At 42.0% G+C, this 22062-nt stretch overlaps 2 protein-coding genes and 1 non-coding gene across 10 annotated transcripts in view; 1 reads left to right on the forward strand and 2 right to left on the reverse strand.

Annotated features, from left to right (window-relative positions):
• Positions 1-2281, forward strand: part of IMMT (inner membrane mitochondrial protein) — a 41474-nt gene extending 39193 nt beyond the window's left edge. For all 8 annotated transcript variants that reach the window (XM_074332284.1, XM_074332282.1, XM_019749191.2 and 5 more), the window contains 2 exons: positions 201-330; positions 1336-2281. In XM_074332284.1, the coding sequence (XP_074188385.1) occupies positions 201-330; positions 1336-1949 (744 nt within the window). In that variant the 3' untranslated portion in view covers positions 1950-2281. The remainder of the gene's footprint in view (positions 1-200; positions 331-1335) is intronic.
• Positions 2282-7486: 5205 nt separating this feature from the next.
• Positions 7487-22062, reverse strand: part of PTCD3 (pentatricopeptide repeat domain 3) — a 29452-nt gene continuing 14876 nt past the window's right edge. The window contains exons 9-24 of the mRNA XM_019749209.3: positions 21378-21448; positions 19790-19877; positions 19316-19376; positions 18961-19043; positions 17844-17988; positions 17023-17073; positions 14086-14175; positions 13763-13791; positions 12780-12886; positions 11959-12037; positions 11768-11858; positions 11266-11351; positions 10625-10773; positions 9080-9121; positions 8434-8592; positions 7487-8155 (exon numbers count right to left, since the gene is read on the reverse strand). Of these exons, the coding sequence (XP_019604768.3) occupies positions 8077-8155; positions 8434-8592; positions 9080-9121; positions 10625-10773; positions 11266-11351; positions 11768-11858; positions 11959-12037; positions 12780-12886; positions 13763-13791; positions 14086-14175; positions 17023-17073; positions 17844-17988; positions 18961-19043; positions 19316-19376; positions 19790-19877; positions 21378-21448 (1410 nt within the window). The 3' untranslated portion in view covers positions 7487-8076. The remainder of the gene's footprint in view (positions 8156-8433; positions 8593-9079; positions 9122-10624; positions 10774-11265; positions 11352-11767; positions 11859-11958; positions 12038-12779; positions 12887-13762; positions 13792-14085; positions 14176-17022; positions 17074-17843; positions 17989-18960; positions 19044-19315; positions 19377-19789; positions 19878-21377; positions 21449-22062) is intronic.
• On the reverse strand, positions 9517-9651 carry LOC141571988 (small nucleolar RNA SNORD94). The gene has a single exon (XR_012497022.1). It is a non-coding gene; the product is annotated as a small nucleolar RNA SNORD94 (small nucleolar RNA).

Below are 22062 nucleotides of genomic sequence, written 5' to 3' on the forward strand. Positions count from 1 at the left end.
GTAGGAAGTCATACATCACATAGGAGTTTTCGGAAATTTTGAAACCTTACGTAATACAGGCGTTTTCATGACAACTATTTTGAGATTCTAAAGGCCCTCTTTGCTTGTGGAGGTGCTGTTGCTGGGAGTCTTCGTGTCACCACAAGCGGCATGCATTTGAGGTAGCGTCACTTTTTTCTGTACACTGTGTTTTATTTCAGGACCTGTCAGAGAAACTCTCTGAACAAGAATTTCAGTTTCGTCGGCTCAGTCAAGAGCAAGTTGACAACTTTACTATGGATATAAACACTGCCTATGCCCGACTGAGAGGAATCGAACAGGCTGTTCAGAGTGAGCGCATGGATTTCTTAGATAATTTTATTCAAGCCAACTTCCAGTGAGAAAAATGGGATATGTGCATCGACATTAGGGCATAGAGATGCTGATGTCACTCTATAAATCGTATTCATTTTGTAGAAAATTAGCCCCAGATTTAGTATATTTGGAATGTAGAGAGTTGTGAGAGGAAATTTAAAAGGTCTAAAAATATAAATAAGTTCAAGTTTTACTCCTCATGTGACAGATGTGAGATCAGCATTTACGAGGCAGTTTCCCCAGCACACTTTGGTTATATCTCACGTGCCCTGAGTGGAGGAAAGGGTTTGTGTAGTCCCATGCCTGCCTCCGGGCTGTGCAGACCTGTCTCCAGCTCTGCTGTGGAAGGGTTGTCTGGAGGTGCTGATTCACTGGTTCCACTCACCAGACAGACACTAGTTTACCGAAGCCTCCATGTGGCACAATGAAACGGAAGTGTCTTCACAATAAGGATGCTGATAAAATGGGTGTCTTTGGGGGGTTATGGAATCTTGTTTTGTCAAATATAAGCTAGGTACTCATGAAATTTCAAGATCCAGTAGTCCATTAAGTTTGTTTGAAATCTTGCATCCTTTTTCTGGAAGTTTCTGATGGCCTTAGCATAAGTCCTAGTCTAATTTAAATATCATATTTCCTTCTCGAACATTTCTACAGGTAAATATATCTGAATTAGATGCCATGCATTGTCCTAGCTGTCCCAGGAAGAGACGGGAGACTGAGTTGTGCTTGTGCACGTACATCCTCCTAGTTTTTTCCATGGCTTTAGGAAAAACAAGTCCTCATCAAATTATGTCATGGCTTGTTGCCTCACTTGAAGAGGCCAGCGAGAAAAGAACATGCCAGAAACAAGTGGTGGGATGGGGGTGGAAGAGGCTCTATCTTCCATGTGTGGAGTTAGCTTGTTGAAGGTAGTTCTCTGGATGTGTGAGAGGACATGAAGTCAGGTGGAGAGAAAATGTTTGTCTCTGCTTTTGTTTATAGGTCATGCAGAGGCTGAAGAGGAGGCCAGAAAAGCCCACCAGCTCTGGCTCTCGGTGGAGGCGTTAAAGTACAGCCTGAAGACGGCATCTGCGGACCTGCCCACCGTTCCCCTGGGCCATGCAGTTGAGGCCATCAGAGCCAGCTGTTCTGATAGTGAATTTGCCCAGGCTCTAACCGCAGCTCTCCCTCCAGAGTCCCTGACCCGTGGGGTGTACAGTGAAGAGACCCTTAGAGTCCGTTTCTATGCTGTCCAAAAACTGGCCCGAAGGGTAGCAATGATCGATGAAACCAGGAATAGCTTATACCAGTACTTCCTCTCCTACTTGCAGTCCCTGCTCCTCTTCCCGCCTCAGCAACTGAAGCCACCGGTGGAGCTCTGCCCCGAGGATACAAACACGTTTAAATTACTGTCGTATGCCTCCTATTGCATTGAGCATGGTGAGCTGGAGCTGGCAGCAAAGTTTGTTAATCAGCTGAAAGGGGAGTCCAGACGAGTGGCACAGGACTGGCTGAAGGAAGCCCGGATGACCCTAGAAACTAAACAGATAGTGGACATCCTGACAGCCTACGCCAGTGCTGTAGGAATAGGAACCACTCAAGTGCAGCACGAGTAAGGCCTAGGAAGAGTCTCGTACAGTCCTATTTCTTGTCAAAGGAAGTCAACAGTAATACATGCAGGGTTTGCAACAGGGTCCCAGAATTGTCTAGAAAGGAGCAGGTTATAAATACCATTCTAAATGTTAACACCTGTTGCACTTAATATTATTTCCACTTGCTATCATGTCAGTGAACTCCAGGAGTACTTTCTTTGCAACTTGTGTAACATTTTTGTTTTTCAGGTTTTACTGATCAGGCTTGTGAGCCAATCAAAATAATGTTTGTGATCCCTAATTATTATTGATTTAGCCCTTGGAGCAAACTGAATAAAACAAAAGATGAAAACTGAGTAGCTTATCCCTTTTCAAAAAGTGCCATTTCAAGCTCATTGTGTGTATAGAAAAATTCCTTGAGAAGCAGCAACAGAAGCAGGAAGTCCTGCACACACAGTTTCCAGGCTGTGAATTGCATCCCAAAAGTCCAACCAAGGCTTGTTCTTGGCTCTGAAGTGATTCCTGCAGGTCACACTCAAGGGCGAGGGATGAGCCAAAATGCCAAACATATTTATCATTGGAGACATGTCATTCTAGTGATTGACAGGCACTGGAAATAGTATGTATCCCAACTTCTTTGATTGCTGCTACAGGAAAACATTGTATTTTATATTGGGATCCAACACACACACATACACACACACCACCCCCACCCCCACCCCAGTACACACATGTATATATGAAAGTTTCCAGAACCTCTGCTTCCCTTTTCTACTTGTGATGCACTGTTTTCTGGTCTGTAGAATTAAAAAAAATGTTGGTCTCTACCCATGGATTAATTCAACCCTCAAAATGGGTCATGGCTCAGTTAGAAAATACTGGTAATGGGCCTTGCTCCTTTCTGGTACCAGGACTGTGAATCTCTTCATTAAAGTGGGATCTTAAAAGGGTATGAATAATTTTGTGGTGTATTTAAAATGATTGCTATAAAACCCAGAGAACTTTCTTACCTAGTTCACGTCTCTGAAGATTAGGACAATTGCTGTATTGTGTAAACATTAACAAATTCCTCCCCTTTATTTTTCACTCTGTGATAATACTGTTTTTACCCCCAAATTGTAATTTTTTGTTGGGGTGTATGTGTTCACAAAGAGATTATTGAGGAGGCACTCTTGTTTGAGCAACATATCTGCAAATCATGAAAAAAAGGGAGGGGAGTTTTATGTTACATTTCTGCAAGTGTGTGCCAGCCCCTGAGTTTGGGTTGGTACATTCAAGTTTGCATGATGCTCGACCTTGTCCTTTGATTTGGGGAATCTGTTGGTCCCTTTTGGCCTGGAATGATGTTAATATTCCTTATGTTCCTCCTAAGTGGATTTTTAATGCAACAAAGCAACATTTAGTTTTCTCTGATTGGAACACATGCTGTGGGGAGAGAGTCCCAGAGAGCAGTTTCCAGGCTCTCGGCCTCATGTGGAAAGGTGCTGGCTCAGGTAGTAGATGGCCATCAGCTGTGACTAGTTGGCCGTCAGCTGTAACCAGTTAGCCATTAGCCACTGATACAACTGCCATGGCTGTGTTGGTTGGTTGGTTGGCAGGCAGAAAAGCGGACCGCAGATTGCGGATGGTGTGGATCCTACTTCCTCTGTGTGTCTCGCCCGGCCGCCAGTGGGGCTGGGGGGCAGGAAGACGCCTTGTTTGGGGTACTGGCAGATGTTGGCTCCCTGTGTCTCCAACCCAGCCGCCAGCGAGAATATAGTGGTATGACTCCCCTACCTATGGCTCCGTGGGTATTCCTTTTTGGCCTCACCATGTCCTGAGTTCTTATGTGGGAAGCGGGAGCTGAGACCCCGCATGACACATGCTTTGTGTAATGTCCTTAATTCCTGCAGGTAGAAGCACTCTTAGCACCTGAGGGCTGTTTAGTTCATACTAGAAGATATGAGGCTCTTTTCAATTCAGCCTTTCGCCCCTTTGGAAAAGCATGAAATTGTAAAATATATTAACTTGCACAGCTGACTACGTACCTACTTGTCATATCAGAAGGGACTGTAGTTTCTGTTTTACTCATGAAATGTATAAAATATTATAGATGATAAGGAAATCTAAATTTGTCTGGGAATAACTTCATTTTTTTTCCTTCTTTTTTTTACTTGGCCGCTGACTGCGGGCCACTCACTCTAGCTCCCAGCTGGCTGGGGAGCTGTCGTTCACAGCCTTAGCTGTAGAGGGCGCAGCTCACTGGGTCCATGTGGGAATCAAACTCGAGACCTCGGATCTCGGCCTTAGGAGCATGGCACTCCAACCACCTGAGCCACCGGGCTGGCCCAGGAATAACTTCCTTCTAATGTGATTATGTGAGCTGAGAAGCAACATGGAGTGGTTTATTTTAGCTCTGTAAATCAAAATAATGAAGCTTTCAATTTTAGTAGTTCCTTCAGCACACTTCCCCACCCCCATTGCAAGTTGGAGAATAGGATGATGTGGAAAAGGGGACTCTGGCCAGGCCTTGATTTCCCTTCCTCATCTCTAGTAATAATCATCCTCAGAGGTCACTTGCAACCCTTTAAGTGAAAGGGGCCGTTACTTGGGCCTAAAGAGCCTTTACCTGGGTTCTCAATTCTACTTCAAGGAGGTGGAATCCAAAGAGCCAAGGTCGGAGTAAGGTTGTACATAGGCCTGGGCAGTCAGGCCAGGGAGCCTCAGCATATTTTTGTTTAAACTGCGAGTGGCAAGTTACACCTCTGCCACTCCTGACTTGATCTTGAAGCCAAGTCATTTCTGTCTTGCTGAGGTTGTCTCAATGTGTTTTTAATTTTTATTAAATTTATTGGGGTAAAATTGGTTAGTAAAATTATGTTTCAAGTATACAATTCTATAATCATTATATATCACATCGTATGCTCACCACCTAGAGTCAGTTCTTCCATCACCATGTATTTTACCCCTTTTTCCCTCTTTTATCACCACCCCCCCCCCCTTACCATCTGGTAACCACTAAACTGTTTTCTGTGTCTATGAGTATTTGTTTCTTGTTCCTTTGTTGCTTTCAGTTTTATATCCTTCATGTGAGTGAAATCCTGGTTCTCCACTTTTTGTCTGACTTTGCTAAGCATGATAATCTCAAGATCCATCCATGTTGTCGCAAATGGCAGTATTTCATCTTTTCTTAATGGCTGAGTTATACTCCATTGTGTATATATACCACATCTCTATCCAGTCTATCAAAGGACACTTTGGTTTCCATGTTTTGGCCATGTTTGCTGCAGTGAACATAGGAGTACATATATTTTTACGGATGTTTAAAGATTTTTTTGGTAGATACCCAGAAGAGGGATTGCTGGGTTGTGTGTTAATTCTATTCGTAATTTTTTGAGGAACCGCCATACTGTTTTCCATAATGGCTGTACCCATTTACATTCCCACCAACAGTGTATGAGAGTTCCTGTTTCTCCACAGCCTCTCCAACACTCGTTATACTTGGCTTGTTGATGATAGCCAGTCTAAGAGGTGTGAGGTGGTTTCTCATTGTGGTTTTGATTTGCATTTCCCCAATAGCTAGTAAAGTTGAGCATCTTTTCATATATCTGTTGGTTGGTTGTCTTGGAAGAAGTATCTGTTCAGGTCCTCTGCCCTTTTTTTCCCCAGTAGATGTGTTGCCAAAACTAGCATACCTCTGCCCATTTTAATTGGATTGTTTGTTGAGTTGTATGAGTTCTTTATATATTTTGGATATTAGTTCCTTATTGGAGGTGTTTTTTTGTAAATATCGTCTCCCATTTGGTTGGTTATCTCTTTGTTTTGTTGATGGTTTCTTTTGCTGTGCAGACAAGCCCTCAAATGTTTTGTTGAACCGGAAACATGATAGCATCTAATTTCCATACTTGGGTCATCTGTGTGGCAACACTGGTTACTGCACACACACCTCTTCCCTTTACCTTCTCATTCCAGGAGTTCTGACTCCCGTTTGCACTTCTGATGCTCTGGTTTCTCCTATTCCTTTTAAGTTTCTCAAAACTACTTTCACTACCCTGTCCCCGACTTACGAAGCGCCATTTTCTGATCTGTATTATTACTGTGGTTGCTTTATATGGCATTTCTGCCGTTGCCTCAGCTGGGGCGTCACCACAGCACATCCCCTGTTAGTGCCCCAAAGCTTTTCAAAACTTGATTCTGGTCTTAATTGGATCTGAATTGTGGTTTAAAAGATTAAAAATAATGGCAAAAACCACAATTACTTTTGCACCAATCTAATAAACCTTTCTCCTCGTTTAAAATGTTAAATTGGGTTTCAGGTTGTAAATGTTTTTCATATGAACATCAGCTGAGAATTGTTGAGACTGTTCTGAGAGTGGCCTTGCAAATGAGGGGCCCCACTACACCAGCAGGAGGCCACTCATTTTACTAAATGCCATTAGGGATGCAGTACTTGAGTTGTATTAAAGTGTAGAGAGTTATGAGGAATAGACAGCAAATTGAGAAAGCCAGGACCCTAAGCAAAAACTGGTAGGTTACTAACTGTGGTATAGAAAACCAACATCTTTTAACTTTTAGAAGCTAGTATTTCGCTAGTCGGTGAAATAAACGTTTAAAAAGAAAAGAATGGAAACCATTCCTATAGACCTTTTTTCTGAAAAATTCAAAGCAGTTATTTGCCAAGAGTGGGGTTTGGAATCCTGTAGCACAGAGATAAAACCACCGAGCCTCATGTCACCTGCTTTGCACTACAAATGCACATGACATCAGGCCACATGGACTGGCCATCAACTATGTAGCTGCAAACACTGTGGTGACAACTCGGGGAGGGCTTGGAAAGGGGAGAAGTGACCCACTTCTCAGCACTTGGCCAGGGTGCCAAAGAACCAGAGGAAAGAGGCTGAGGGAACAAGCTTCTGGCAGCCAGGGTCTCCTTGGAAGTCGGAAGTTGTAAGCCAAGGTCAAAGGCTAAGGTGCCCAATCTGTTTTTTGCTCATTTGCTTTGATGTTGAGGGGCTAATGGAGCAATATCTGAGTAGCTAACTACTATAATCCCCCCTTCCTTTGTCCCTCAGATGTCTTAAACTCTGACATTCTAGGACCTATGAATGGTTCCTGGCGTACAGAGGATGATAAATGGAGATGGGAACAGACATGTATAACAGACATCAGTCCAGGAGCCCACAAATGCCAGACCTGGTGGGTAAGGATGACGGGGTTTATGTGCGAGGACTCCTGGGGCCTCATTAAGTCAGACTTGGATGTGGTGGAAGCCCCCGTGCAGAACGCTCCCACAAACCCCAAGTTCCTGTCAGCTTCCAGTACCATTTGAAAGTCACAGTGGTGAGAGAGAAATGCTAGAAGTAGAGGTTCTTGATCAACTTGTTACCAGCAATACACAATCATGCCCAGAAGACATTTCAATCCGTTGGTCATGACAAGTCCTCACTGAGGCTGCTTTACACATGTAGCACACGAAAGGTGCCAGACGAAATGAAGAGGGACACAAACACCTGCGCAAGCCTCAAGTCTCGTGGGAAGGCTACGGCAAAGGCTATACAGAAACAATAAAACGCACACACAGGGACATTAATTACAGTATTTATTTACAGTCTTCCTTTTCCCAGTTGTGCAGCCTAAATTCCTGCCATTGTCATTTAATTGATTATAAGATGTGCAATTTTTTCACATCTAAATATCCCTGAAATTGGGATACTACTGACCCAATATCAACTGTGATGTAACTATGAAAACCTCCTTTAGACACCGTTTCTAAGGTTGAGGAAGTACCAGCAGCGTCACAGCATCAGCCAACAAAGGCTGAGGTTCCCATTGGGAGGGTGAGCCACCCGGCGACAGCTGACAGCCGCGTGGAGTCGGAGGCAACCATGCAGGTGCTGAGTGTATGCTCATCAGGGCCCGTGCAGCTCGGGTGTGTCCCAGGAGACCACACGGTAGGGCTGCTTCGGTTTAAACCCTGACTGGGTGGTTTAGTTAAGTATCGGATTAGGAATTTAACCTGAACAAGTCAGTGCTGTATCAACTGCATTTCAAAGTTCACCAACTCGCCATTCTTGTTTTATTCAGATCATGGTTAAATAGTAAAATCTCAGTTCTCGAGTGGTATTAGAGTGGCTGTGCCAGCCAGGCCCCAGCTGCTCCTGATTGGCCACTTTTATTTGCCTTCATTGATGTCATTGTCGCTGTCACTGCTGCTGTCACTGGTCAATGCAGTTAGGTTTCCCAGGGCTTCCCTGTAAGGAAAATAAACTGGAACGTTACACTGCAATCCAGGCGTGGGGATAGGGAATTCCGCAGCTTCACTAAATTATATTCACAAAGGAAAAGGTTCCAACAGCCACAGCTATACGCCTCCCTGACTTGTATGATCAATGAATTGTTAAATCAATAACACATCCTGACTTTGTATACAAAGAATGAAGGACATTCAGGGGGTAGAAAGGGCAGATTCAAGTGTGCTCCATTTTTAGAACTGTCCTTCCCGGTGACGAGACAGGAGCCAAGTACTTACTTTTGTTCCTGGCTGATGGCAAAGTCAGCCATGAGTCTCCGGGTGAGGCCCTCACAGACAGGCAAGCTGAAGGCACTCGCCAGCTTCACGATCTCAATGGCCTGCGCAGGGCTGCTGGAGGCTTTTGCACTGTCCATAAACTCATTCAGCAACTCATTTCTGTAAAAGAAAAGCAAAACATCAACATTCCCCACCTAAACCCCCAAACCCCACTCCGTTGAAGATTTACCTACAACAGCTAGCATTTTATTAGGTTGGTGCAAAAGTAATCGCAGTTTTTGTAATTTTTAACCTTTTAAACCACAGTTACTTTCGCAACAACCTAATAGAAAGTTCCATCATAAAATCCTCAACCGTAGCTTTGGAGGCCAAGTCCCATGAAGTCTAACTCTGGGCCAGACAACGCGCACTGGTTCGCTAGGCGTCACAGGTCTATCCATGGACCCCCGGACTTGTGATCACTGACACACAGAAGTCAGCGTCTGCCTCAGGTGCGCGAGACGGCGGGCGCAATGGTCCACCTGCGTGCCTATCAGAAGACTGTCCCCGCAGTGGCTGAGAAAAGTCCCATCACCCCACAGTAAGAGTTAAGTGCACGCAGATAATTCAAGGATGTACCCAGGCAGGCCTGTTAACTTCAACTTACCTTGGGATCTTATTATGCTTCTTGAAAAACCCCAACATCTTCCTGTTCAGGACGAGATAAGAGAAAGATTATGAACACTAACAGGGCAGAAGGCAACCAGACGAGCACAGCTGGTCCTGGGACTCAGAGATGAAGTGTCCCTCCTAACGACAGCAGAAGCCCCTGCAGATGCCCACCGGTGGGCGCCACCGGCTCCCAGCCGTCTTTACGCCAGTCACCTCCCTCCTCCCAAACTTCACGTATGTAGGTAAGTTTCACAGGCACATCTGATTCGCTGCCAGTGTTGAGAAGTGCTAGGGTACATCCTCTTGAAGAGGATCACTTCCGTCTTCCAGGGATGGAGTGTGTCACATGGGCAGCTGGGAGACAGCACGATCTCTGTCCTCTCCCACCTCCCAGTGTGAGTTCAGTGCGTCCTAAACTTACGTTATGAAGAGCAGGCTCAGAGTGAGGCTTGTCTCGTGTATGTGCTCACCACCATCCTGCCACATGCAGGACAGAGGAGAAACACACACACTCAGCTCCCATGACTTAGCTGAGGTCCGTACCCCTGCGCCAATCATCACAGCCTGATTCATAACGAGTCTCAACCTGCCTGAGTTAACAAAGTCAACATCCCATGTTTATGTCACTGGCAGCGTAGCCACGTGTGTGACTCATACTCCTGAGACCAGCTGAGGCAGCAAAACATCATCAGCTTTTCTGGGAGACAGTGAACAGCCAGTTTGGACTGACACAATCGTGTTCAAATTAAGTGACTTTTTTTGTGCTGAAGAAGCCATGCACCAGTATTCCCCACTTACTGACTCCAAGAACTAACATTTATATCCAAAGCAAAAAACAGCAGAACCATCCAACTGGGAGGACCCCTACAAAGTATTTTTTTGCTGACTCCGCTGCTTTGGGAAAAATGAACATGCATAAAGTCTCCATTCACAATTAAACAGTAAAAATTAGTATGTGGAATGAAGAACTGATGAAAACATGTAACTAGAATACAAAGCAAGGACAGGTTCTACTCAAGGCCATGTTTAGTCCATTCAGGTAAATGCCTGTTTCCTGAAGTCCAAGTACACAGCCCACATTTTAAGCTGGGTGGTGGTGGAGCACCCACAAATGAAATACCCAAATAAACCAAATGCCCAAAACATTTTCAAAGATTCTTTGATCACTTTGTTCTATTTAAGTGGACAGACAAGTAACTTGCCCACAGATACAGAAAACAGAAAGGTAATTAATGGAAAGAGAATGAGCCCATTGAACCACATCCTCTCTTAAATAAATCATGTATACTGGTCTCCCAAAAGTTTCCTTGTCCTCTCTTAAATACATCATGTACGTGTATACTGACTAGACAGCTCCTAAAAGTTTGCTTTTCAGTTTTTTGGGACGTTTCCAGAGTTATCTCATTATGTAGAATACTCATTCATCCCCTGATACACTATACATCACACAGCCAAATGTGAGAAGCTCTACTACCCAGGGTAATGTTCTCTGAGATCCAAGTACAAATGCTTCTAGTTTGCATGTGTGTGTCACACTCACCAGGCTTCCTGGATTCTCCCCGCCCGTAAGAACAGGACGGCTATACAGTTCAGAGCGTTCGCTGGCCAGTCAGGAGCGGTCTGTCTGGCATCCTGGCTTTCATAAGTAGATTTGATATCTGCAGCACAGTCAGCAAACGCCACCTGGAGCTGAGAAGCTCTAGGAATTAGCAGAACTGCCTAACTGGTTTTATGAGAATTTAAGTTCAGGAGACTACATAGGATCATTAAGTTTTTGAGCAAGCATTTCACCATTTGAACACATCACATATATAGCACACAAGTAAGTGAAAAATAAAACATCCTGCCCTGGGGTAAATAATTTGATTAGCCCCATCTTTCAAATCCAACCATGGGCTTTCTTTTTAGATAGATTTTTTAATGCAAGCTGCTACTGTCAGGATATTTTCATGTTGCTTGCTTTGGACTAGAAGAATGAGAGTGACTTTAGAAACGATCTTCTGCTAATGGCTAGATATGTTTCGATGTATAATTTAAATCTGGGGTTAGATGGCGTAATTCTCCACAATGCTAGATGGAACCAGGGAAACCACCCCCACAGGGCCTGCTGTGATACATACAGGATACACTGGTTAGAAAACACCTAATAATAAGGAAACCTCAGTGTCAGTATGACCCTACCTCTGCTGGATGCCGATCTCTTGCCATGAGCGTCAGAATCTCTTCTTTCAGGTCACTGCGAAAAGTGTGACCATATTCTTTACTATCTTGAAACAAAACAGGAATGTAGTGAGAAGTGATCACTGTAATGTAAAACCAATCCTCTCTGGCTGACCTTTATCTGTTGTCAGCTGTTATCCGTATTTTTCAGTGAGTGAAAATAAGTTACTGACATTACCAAGTCCAGATTTATTTCAGGATTCCAGAAAACCAACAGGCTGATTCACAGTAAGAATGGACAAAAGAGTAGTGAAAGCCGTGGCTGCTCCCAGGCAAGTGTCACACAGCACACACAACGAGCAGCCACCAGCTCTGAGATAAGACACTGTGTTACAGCCTGTGAGAATCGTATGGTCTTTTGTCAAAAATGGAAGTTTTCATCGCAAACAATGCTAGCACATTTGTTAATCAAAATGTAGGACAATGAAGGGCGATGGGCCTGGACACAAAAGCTGGAACTGACCTTTCCAGATCTGAGGAATCATTTCCAGCCTGTTGGCCACATCCAAAGCTTGGAGAAGATCTATCAGTGTTTGGGAATGGGGTAAGAAGACCTGATTAAGAGAAATACAAATATATTTTTCAAGTATTCATCGGCACAGATACCCACAGACACACGTACGACGATACATGGTAAGTAACGGAGCATCTTACTGAAGGGATCAGGTCCTTATACCACTTCAAGGTGACATCGATTTGTTCCATTAGACAAAGCAAACTGAAGAACTTGGAACTGTAATAGAGGAAAGAAGTATGTTTAGTCTAAAATCCCTGACAACAGGGGAATGATTACATTTTAGCATAGTTACACAATGATGTGTTACACAGAATTTGGAAACAATTTAGAAGTTACAATTTCAAACAACTTCAAGTTACATGGGCCAGTGCTTAACCCAGGAGGTGCTACCTGTATTCCTGGATTTCCCAGTTAATACCGCCTTATCCTCAACTGATCATGACGGCCTCCTCAGCATACTCGCATCATGCTCCATAGACAGTGAGTGTCACACTCATTTTAAAGCATTTAACGTGAAGCAAGGATTTGGACCCAAAGAAGACAATCACCACACACCTACCAACGGGCTGACTCCTTGAGCTCTTGTTTTTAGCCGCGTAAAGGCAAAGCCATTTAAGAAGTCTCTTTAGGCTCCAGCCTCTACATCTTTAAAAACAAGAGACTGTGACGAAATTTTTAGGGACCCTCCCTACTATAAATTCAAAAGTATAAAACAGGAGGGCATAGAGGAAAAGGTATGTGGATTTAATGTGTTATAGAGAAGCTCAGCCTGGCGAATCGTTTTACCGCTGCTTGACTTTTCTAGTGCCCCGCTAACACGTCCTGTTAAGTCAGGCGTGCTGCCTCAAGGCGGACGTGAAAACCCAGGGCCACCAACGGCCTCCCACTTGCAGCATCAACTGATGGCTGCACACAGGCGCCCCACTATTGCCAAAGGATACATTACCAACATACTTACTAATAGAAATTACGCCGGTGATCAGGTCCGATGAATTTCCGGTTGTCTCCAGTGTTTAAAAGGCCATGCACTTGGTAAGCAAGTTCCAGATCTCTGAGAGAGCAGCACTGAAAATTTGTAAGTAGTAAGTATCCCTCTTAGAGATCCTTACCAGCCAAACAGTGGCTCATTACATAAAAAATAAGTAGTTACTTGTGGAAGTACTTATGCTGATTCAACATATTATTGGTTGACAGCAATGAGTTACAGGAAAATGGGGAAAATCAAAACAAATTCCCAAATTCTGCGAAATTTAAAACAAAATGATTTTGACCTAGTCGTTATATCTTTAGAAATCAATCCTACAATAAAATTCGGTGAAGTGCACAAAGATAGATGGGGTGCTCGCTGTACCCCATTGCTCACTGTATAAGCAAAAAACCCATGAAATAACTCCAAAACACATCCACAGAAGAGTTAAATAAATTGGAGTCCATTCCTCTTATGAATACTGTACTGCTGTCAACAAACCAAATACCATGGAAATGTATCTAGGGGTGCATGTTTTAATACCCAGAGGAAAAATTCTGGAAGGATACGCACTAAACTGTAAAGTAATTATACTTAGGGAACAGGATACACTAATTCATTCTGCAGCTGCTTGAAATTTTTCCTATATTAGCATCATAAAATGAAAAACCAAAATTAAAAACAAATTTCATCAAATTAAAAAGTTACCAATAGGCAAATTGAAATATTCTGAAACCTCATCTGAACAAAGGTATGAAAAAGACAATATATACAATAAACACAGGGTAGGGATATTATGTGATTTAGTACAGATTTTACAGAAAGAAAAAAGAGCCAAAAACATCAACGGAAATAAGAGTTAGAAAATGAAAGAGTCAAGGAGAGGCCTCCCAACCGCTCCCATTTACAGATGAATTTCAGAGATGGATAAAAGGAAAAACGAAAACAAAAGTTAAGCAAGAAATGGTACTTACAGCTCTCATGGCTGACTGAAAAAACATATCTGAAAATCAAAGTTCACAAGAGCCTTGGTTACTCTGGATAAAATATATTTTCAAATCAGTAACATTAATAAAAATCCTGCAACAAAATTGGTAATGCAGAAAATAAACCTAAAGGAATAAAAACTCAAGTGGAGAGAAACTATATATCGAAGTGCTACAGACACTTTGGCTTTCTGAAAATAATCACCCAAAAGATTACTAAGCTAAATGAAACCCTGTCCTCATCACAAAAGCCTCTAAAAACGGGCACCCAGGGAATCTGGCTGTCTCTCACAAGCAATTTCTGTACATACCATCATCCGGGTCCTGTGGGGAAAATTTCTTCCCTGTTAATTCGTTCATGATATCGTAGATCACGAGGGACGATCCTTTTGTAGGGTTGTCTGCAGAACAAGAAAGCAAATGGGTTTTTATCATGAATCCCCTTCCGGTACCAACACCAGGTGCACAGCACCCATTACCAAGGGCCACAGTTCTCCCTTCCCTGCCCCCATATTAAGGCCTGGCACAGGCTGACCAGGGCACAGGCCCGGCACCAGCAGAGTGCAACTCGCCATCAGATCTGAGACAGTCCCGGGTCCACATGCTCCCAAGTGCAGACTTTTCCGTTCCTTCTTAGTCTCTCCACAAACCTGACTTTCATTAGTGTGAAAGACAGAGGGACACACAAACACGAACACCCTTACCAAGCCCACAAACTTAGAAAAACATGGTTTCTGCTAGTAATCATTCTGTGTTCCTTTTAAAGTATAATCAGGATGAGAAGGCCAAGAAAAAGAAAACTGTACAATTAATGGATGTGGGCAGTCCTTTAAAATCACGTGACCTGCGGACTAATAGGTCAGAAAATGCACATACAATAAATACTCCCAAACATATTACACTTTATCCACATTCCCTTTCCTACTAGATCCAGATGCAAGTGACAATGACAGGTTTAATGACAGCATAGATATATTTTTATAATTTCCTCAAGCATGTTTCCATTTGCTTGCAATTTTAAGTATTTGATTAGTTACATGATAATCTGTTTTATGTGTATTATTTCTTCATTGTTTTAGGCTTTGTCCTTTGGGTAAATTCCTAGAAATTGTTACTGTAGGCAACCAATTTATATGCATAGGACAAACAGACACTCCTCCCTCACCCTGCCCCCAAGGTCATGGGTGTTGTTTAGGAAGCCTAAGTATCACCGACAGGTTACAACTGAATCAAAGCGATATGCTGATAACAGGAACAGAAGAGGCTTTGGGGTCAGAAATGCAGTTTCACTACAATGTCACCAGGTTGAGTAAAATTTTAGAAGACACAATTATTGTGGAAACAATTTACCTATTTCCAAGATAAAGTCAGTTACCTATTCCCCTCACCCTAAAAGATAAACTTCCCTATAGGAGAGGATGTAGATTTTGTAAAATCCGACCTCCAAAACAGAGACAATAAGTTTTTCTCTGTTGTTTTTATATATAAAGTCTATCACAGGACAGAACTAGAATTGTCATTTCTGAGCACAGGGGGTCTTTCTCAAGTTGGGGCAAATGGATGAGAACTAAGACTGTGAGTGCCTGCTGTGTGCCTTCCAAGCACAGGACAAGACATTATGCATAATTCATGTAATAATTACACCCTGGTGGTATTACTCAGGGTAAGGTATCCAGTCCTTTTGACAGCTGGTATATGGTTGAGGTGAAATTTCAACTCAGGTGTGCCTTGCTCTAAATTCCACTCAACAGAGCAGAGCTCCAACAGGGACAAGCTGATCTAAAAGTAGGTGACAAACAGAGCCTCAAGATTCTCCTACAAGGTTTCCAAATAAGATTCAGGTTATTGTGGGGCAGCAAGCACTGTGTAACAACTTCTTGCAAAGATGGAAATATTCTATATCTGCATCACTGCACATCCAAGGTGTGATTAAACAATATGGTGAATGTTTAAATACAAATTTATTGCAGTAAAAGATACATTGCCATTAATCGCCCTCAAAATACTCCCTCTCACTTTGAACACACTTATCCCATCGTTCTTGCCACTTTCTGAAGCAGTTCTGGAAGTCCTCTTTCGTGAGTGTCTTTAGATGCGCTGCTGTGGCTGCCTCAATGTCCTGAATCAATTCAAAACATTTACCTTTCATGGTGATTGTGACTTTGGGGAAGAACCAGAAGTCACATGGTGCCAGATGTGGTGAATAAGGTGGATGAGGACACACCGTCATGTTTTTATTTGACAGAAATTGTCGTGCCAGAAGTGATGTGTGACACAGAGCATTGTCATGATGATGATTTACAGCATACTTTCAAACACCTCAACTATAGCTCATACCAGACTGACTGCACCAAACGAGCTGAAACTTGTCACACACTGTTACTAAGGTTCAACGCACCACTCCCTGTATTGAAGACTCTTGCCTTTCTGTTGGATGGCACTTGGCAGCAGCATTCGCCATATTTTCTGATCACAATGGAAAGGCTCTGTGTCACATTGCTTCTGGTATGAAAATTTCTGTCACATAAAAAAATTACGGTGTGTCCTCATCCACCTTATTCACCGGATCTGGCACCATGCAACTTCTGGCTCTTCCCCAAAGTCACACGACCATGAAAGGTAAACGTTTTGAATCGATTCAGGACATCAAGGCAGCCATGAGAGCGCAACTAAAGACACTCACGAAAGAGGACTTCCAGAACTGCTTCAGAAAGTGGCAAGAACAGTGGGATAAGTGTGTTTGAAAGGGGGGGGGGATTTTGATGGGAATTAATGACAGTGTATCTTTTACTGTAATAATTTTTTTTAAATTTAAACTTTCAGTGTATGTTTTGATCACACCTTGCAGTGGCCAGTAGCCACATGTAGCTACTGAGCACTAATGCAATGATGGAATTTTAAATTTTATTTAATTTTAACTAAATATAAATAACCACACGTGCTAGTGGCTATCGCATTGGGCAGCACAGCTCTGGAGAACAAAAGAAATTCCCAGCTAAAGTACCTCTGACCAGTTCTAATTGTACACCAACATTTTGAATGCACTTAATGAGCTCCTCCCCTCCAGCCCAAGTTTTACATCACACACAAGGTTACTACCCTCAAGAATAAATTTTTGCCCCGACTAGATTAACTTGTGAATTCTCTATTCTTAATTCATATGCAGTGAAGGTGGCCTACAATTAATCACATAAACTTAAGAGTGCTGGGTCAATTTTCTACATAAATTAATATAATGTCATACATACCGTAATGATAAAACAGCTGAATAATATAGTGATATGTTGCAAGTGAGGGTTCTCAAATTACCAGGTGCACAGAAAAAAATAAGAAATAAAGTAAGTCAAACACAGTTATCCAAAATATAGCTTACCAAGGTACACTGAGCTAAAAACATATTGATGTTGGTATTTAAATAAAAGATGATACACTTCTATTCCTTTGGACAGACATTTCCTAGTTCATTAGATTAATGTAAAGGTGTTATAAAGATCGAATCACTTTTAGAAAGTCCAGACACCCATCACTAAAATGTTATACTTGATATACTATGAGCCTTCACTTAAGAACACCAGAGCATAGCAAAGTGAACTGATTCCCAAAACAACCTTCAATGAAGTATTAGGTTGATGCAAAAGTAATTGCGGTTTAAAAGGTTAAAAATAATTGCAAAAACAGCAATTACTTTTGCACCAACCTAATAATTACTGAAAAATATACAACCCATTAGCACACACTTTGGTTCAAATACCTAATATACTAGAAAATGTCATGGGATTTAAAGCTATCTAACTATAAGAGAACAGCACTCCCCAGAATCAAGAGATGCATAAGGAAGTACCTAAAATACTACAACGTTGTAATTTGCTATAAGGAGCATGAAGATGATAAAGGTATCCCAACCGTGGCAAATGCATGTGATTACAGGTGCCAAACGGTGGAAATGAAATTCCCAACATATTATAGAAACAACAGAAGTTTCCAGTCCCTCTTTTTGCTCGTGTGGACCTGAACCTTCCCGTCAGCACTGTCTTGATGGTCACTGAGGGACGCTAGGATGCATCCTCACCAATTCCGATGGCTTTCATTTCACGTAAGGTCTGTAAGGCTGGCAGTTTCCCAAATGTATAAAATCTTCGGAGACATTTCAGAATGGTATTAAAAGTCTGTAGATTTGGTTTCACCTTCTGTGCAACAATATGTTTCAGCAGTTCCTAGGTGAATCAAAAGTAGGCAGTATTTTTTATGCCTGGGTAATGACAAAGACTAACTGGAACTCGAAGCAAACATCATCTGTTGGGAGGGTCTGTGGGACGAGCTAGGGCTCATGGATGTTCTTGTACTCTATGTAATCGTGAAAACCCGCAGAGGAAAGAACTCTGTCTATAACAAAGCTCTATGTTTCTAACTCCCACTAACTTCCTTTACCCTGTCATATCTTGGCATGCAGGCCAGAGTGTGCACGTGGCTTGCCATGTCTGCACACACCGGGTTGCACTCTTTTCCCACGTAAATCCTTTTGTTGATCAAATACCCAGTCAATATTATTTTTCATCAACAGTAGACAACTTGTTCCATAAAGGACTATTACATACTAAAAGAGAACCTGGCTACCAAGCTATATCTAAAGCAGGTTAATAGATCCCTAATTGAAGAATTACCTGTGAATTAGCAGGACCAGTGACTCTACATTTTAGAGAAACCCTTCCATTCAGTCACCCCACTCCCACCTGGCAAAGGTGTCCAACTGTTTTCAGCCCTCTGCCTAGTGAGTCTGAGACTACAGCAAGAGAGTAGATGAGAATGGATTGTGAGTTTTCCTTTTGTAAATGAGTCGGTATGGCATAAAAACACATTTCTATTCCTAAATTACTCCAATCTAGTGACTTAAATTTTATTAAATTTACCTGATAGTTTTTCAATAAACATGCATTATTTTTGTTAATAAAAAACCTATTATGAGAAGTAAATGAATAAAGTAACCCTGGTCTTCCTGAATTCTTGCTGTGATGTGGTGGGTCAAGTAGCTTTCTTCTCACGTCAGACATTGAGGGGGTAACCACTGTCTGAGAACCCAGTGCAGTCACTGCCATGAAGATGCTCAAAGAATGCTGTCTCCATCCTGTGTGTTCCTAACAAAAGATATTTTAGGCCTATCAGAAGACAAAACGAGCGTTCCTCCTTACCAATATATTATTCCATTTTTCCTCAAATTTCTCATTCGTCATTGCTGTTGCTTCAATCAATGCATTGAAGGTGTGTATGTCAGCTGTAAAAAAAAAAAACTACTTTAACAAAAAGGGGCTGAATATTAACCCCTAAATGACCTCACTTAAGGCACATGGCTCCTGACTCACTACAACATGTCTACAAACCTAGAAAACTACTCTCCTGGATCTCTACTCCTGCTTCAATCACCAATACCACAGGAAAAGACTAAAAGTGAGCCAATGACTGAGGTAAGATCCAAAGATTTTACAGACTCTAGAGAAGGAAAGAAATAAAAAAAAGGATGGAGGGGAGTTTGCCAAACATACTTACCACGGAGTCTATTGTTTAATAATTCGGTGTATAAGTTTAATGCCTGCCCAGAAGCTCGGTGCTGCAAGAGGGGAAAAAATAAAAAGTAAGCACCATCAAATGTATTTATTTAAGAAATATTTGCACATCTCCTATTCTAAAGTTTGGGAATATAGTAGTAAACAAAACCAGACAAGGTTCCAGCTCTCCTGAACCTTATGGTCTAGTGCAGTGGATCTTTACCAGGGGTAGTCTGCTCCCCAGGTGACATTCAGTAATGCCTGCAGGCGTTTTTAGTTGTCACAAGTGAGAGGTGGGGAGGATATACTACTGGCATGCAGTGGGCAGAGCCAGGGAGCTATCATAGCACAATAATGCACTGGACAGCCCCCACGACAGATTATCTGGCCCAACTGTCAACAGTTCTTATGTAGAGAAACCCTGATTTAGTGGAAATTAAAGATAAAAATATAAAAACAAATAAACAAATTTTACCTTCACCATTCCTCGGATCATTGTGCAATAGGAATGTGCATTTTTCTCTGGCATCAGAGCAAAGATTCTCTCAGCATTGTTTTTCGCTCTAGACACAAGAGTAAGTGTGAACCAGGGGACAAAGGAAAAGCCAATAAGAGCTACCACAATTTATTGAGTTTAAAATGCTCCAGGCACTGTACCAAGCACTTTATGCATGTAATTTCAAATAACTCTTACTACCGAAAGAGGGAGATATGGTTATCATCATTTTGAAAACAAGAAAAACTGAGGATACAAAGATCTTAAGTTGTCCAAGGTTTTGTAGTTAAGTGGCAGAATCAGGACTGAAAAGAGAATTGTTATGAACAAGTAATAGGTAGTCATGGGCCACATAAGGACATTTTGGTCAGCAGCAGACTGCATATATGACAGTGGTCCCAGAAGTTTATAATGGAGCAGAAATGTTCCTACTGCCTAGTGATGTGGCAATGCAGCATTATTCTCGTGTTTGTGGTAATGCTGGTGTGAACAAACTGACTACCCTGCCAGCTGTAGGAAAGTAGAGCACACACAATTACAGTAGTAGGCTATAACATCTAGATTTGTGTTACTACACTCTATGATGTTCACACAGGGATGAAATCATATAATGGGGCATTTCTCAGAATGTACCGTTGCTAAATGGCACATGACTGTATACTGAAGGCATTAAACAAAAAGCAACCTGTACAACAGGGTCCACAGTGAAGTGTCCCTGTCCTCCCTCATTAGATCCAATTCCCCAAAGGAAACCACAAATAAGCAGTTTCTCCTGAATCCTTTGCTTTGTCTAGTACAATTTTACACAGTATATCTACTCTCCTTCTTAAAAAAAAAAAAAAAATATATATGTAATAATAATAAAGCCACCATGTTATACAGACTGTGCTATACCTTGATTCTCCCTCTTACCAATGTCTTAGAAATCGAAAAGAACCAGGATTTGAGCCAGGATGATATTCCAAAAGTCCATGCTCTTAACCACTATGTGGAATTATTAAAATCTACTAAAGAAATTTAATCTGATTCTATGCAATTTATCACATCAAAGGAGACTCCAAATATTAATGGTAGCTTTCCTTCTCCAGCCATTCACATGAAATATCATTCAACAGTTCAGTTAATTTAAATCCTTCCATGTTAGTTACATGTTATTCACCTTTTGTTCGGAAGTGACGAATATTCTGCTTGCTGGCCAGTAATCTTAATTTAGAACTACATTCTAGTATATGTGTATTCTTATATAAACAAAAATAGTGAATCTTTCAGAATTACAGGTCTATGGTGTAAGGTAAAACTGATGAACTACCAAAGGAACCACACCCTGTGAAGGTCACATGGAGCTAAATGGGGGGAAATCAAGTGTCACCGTTGTGCTGCTGGTGAGAGATGAAGAACTTATGAAAACAGGTCCAAATGCATATGAATACCAATCGTGACATGTATATCGCACACTAAAAACAGACTATATTTAGAACATTACAGGGTATCTCCTTCAGGAGGTGATGGGGAACATCCATGCACCATATAAAACCATAATATAAGGTTCTAATTATGTGTAACATACCTCCAAGTAACTCCAAACTGATGACCAGCCTTCTTCTTAGATTTCTCATTATTTTCCTCTGTGGCCTCTTCCTGAAATGAACCATCAACAGACATAAAAAGATGACAATGCAATGCATTCTTCTAGTTAGACTACTCAAAATCACGAAGGCATAGGAAACTTCAAAGCAACTGGCAGCCTGGAGTACAGATGAATGAATGCCCTGTATGCAGCCCAGAGAAACTGGAAATCTAAACAACACAGCCTGTTTCCTCAGAGGCTACATCTGTATGGCTTGATTCATACAGAAATATTGTTTGTTATTAGGGTGGAAGCAAGAGAAAATGACATATTTGGGTATGGAATATAGTTAATGTCTAATACTAACCCAATACAAGCTAAGATTTTTTCTAAGACTACATTTTCTCCTTTATTATAAACCAAGCTCTGGGGTGAGGCTGATGAGGACCAAGACAGGCTCAGCAAGCACCACGCAGGTCAGTACTGGCTCTGTAGCAGGGGCTGGAGGGGCAGAGGGCCAGTCAGATCAAGGAACCTGGAAGGCAAGGTATGACACTGCCTATGCAATTTTGAAAGACTTTGATTTCCAGTCAAGAAGGCGGGGTAGGTAAATGCTGTGCTTACATCTTCTCAAGACACTAAAATTACAACTAAGCTACAAAACAACCATCACTGAGAATCCTCT

This window comes from Rhinolophus sinicus, chromosome 2 (assembly GCF_057876585.1).
Source record: "Rhinolophus sinicus isolate RSI-liver-muscle chromosome 2, RSI-T2T, whole genome shotgun sequence".
In the NCBI taxonomy this organism is placed as follows: domain Eukaryota; kingdom Metazoa; phylum Chordata; class Mammalia; order Chiroptera; family Rhinolophidae; genus Rhinolophus; species Rhinolophus sinicus.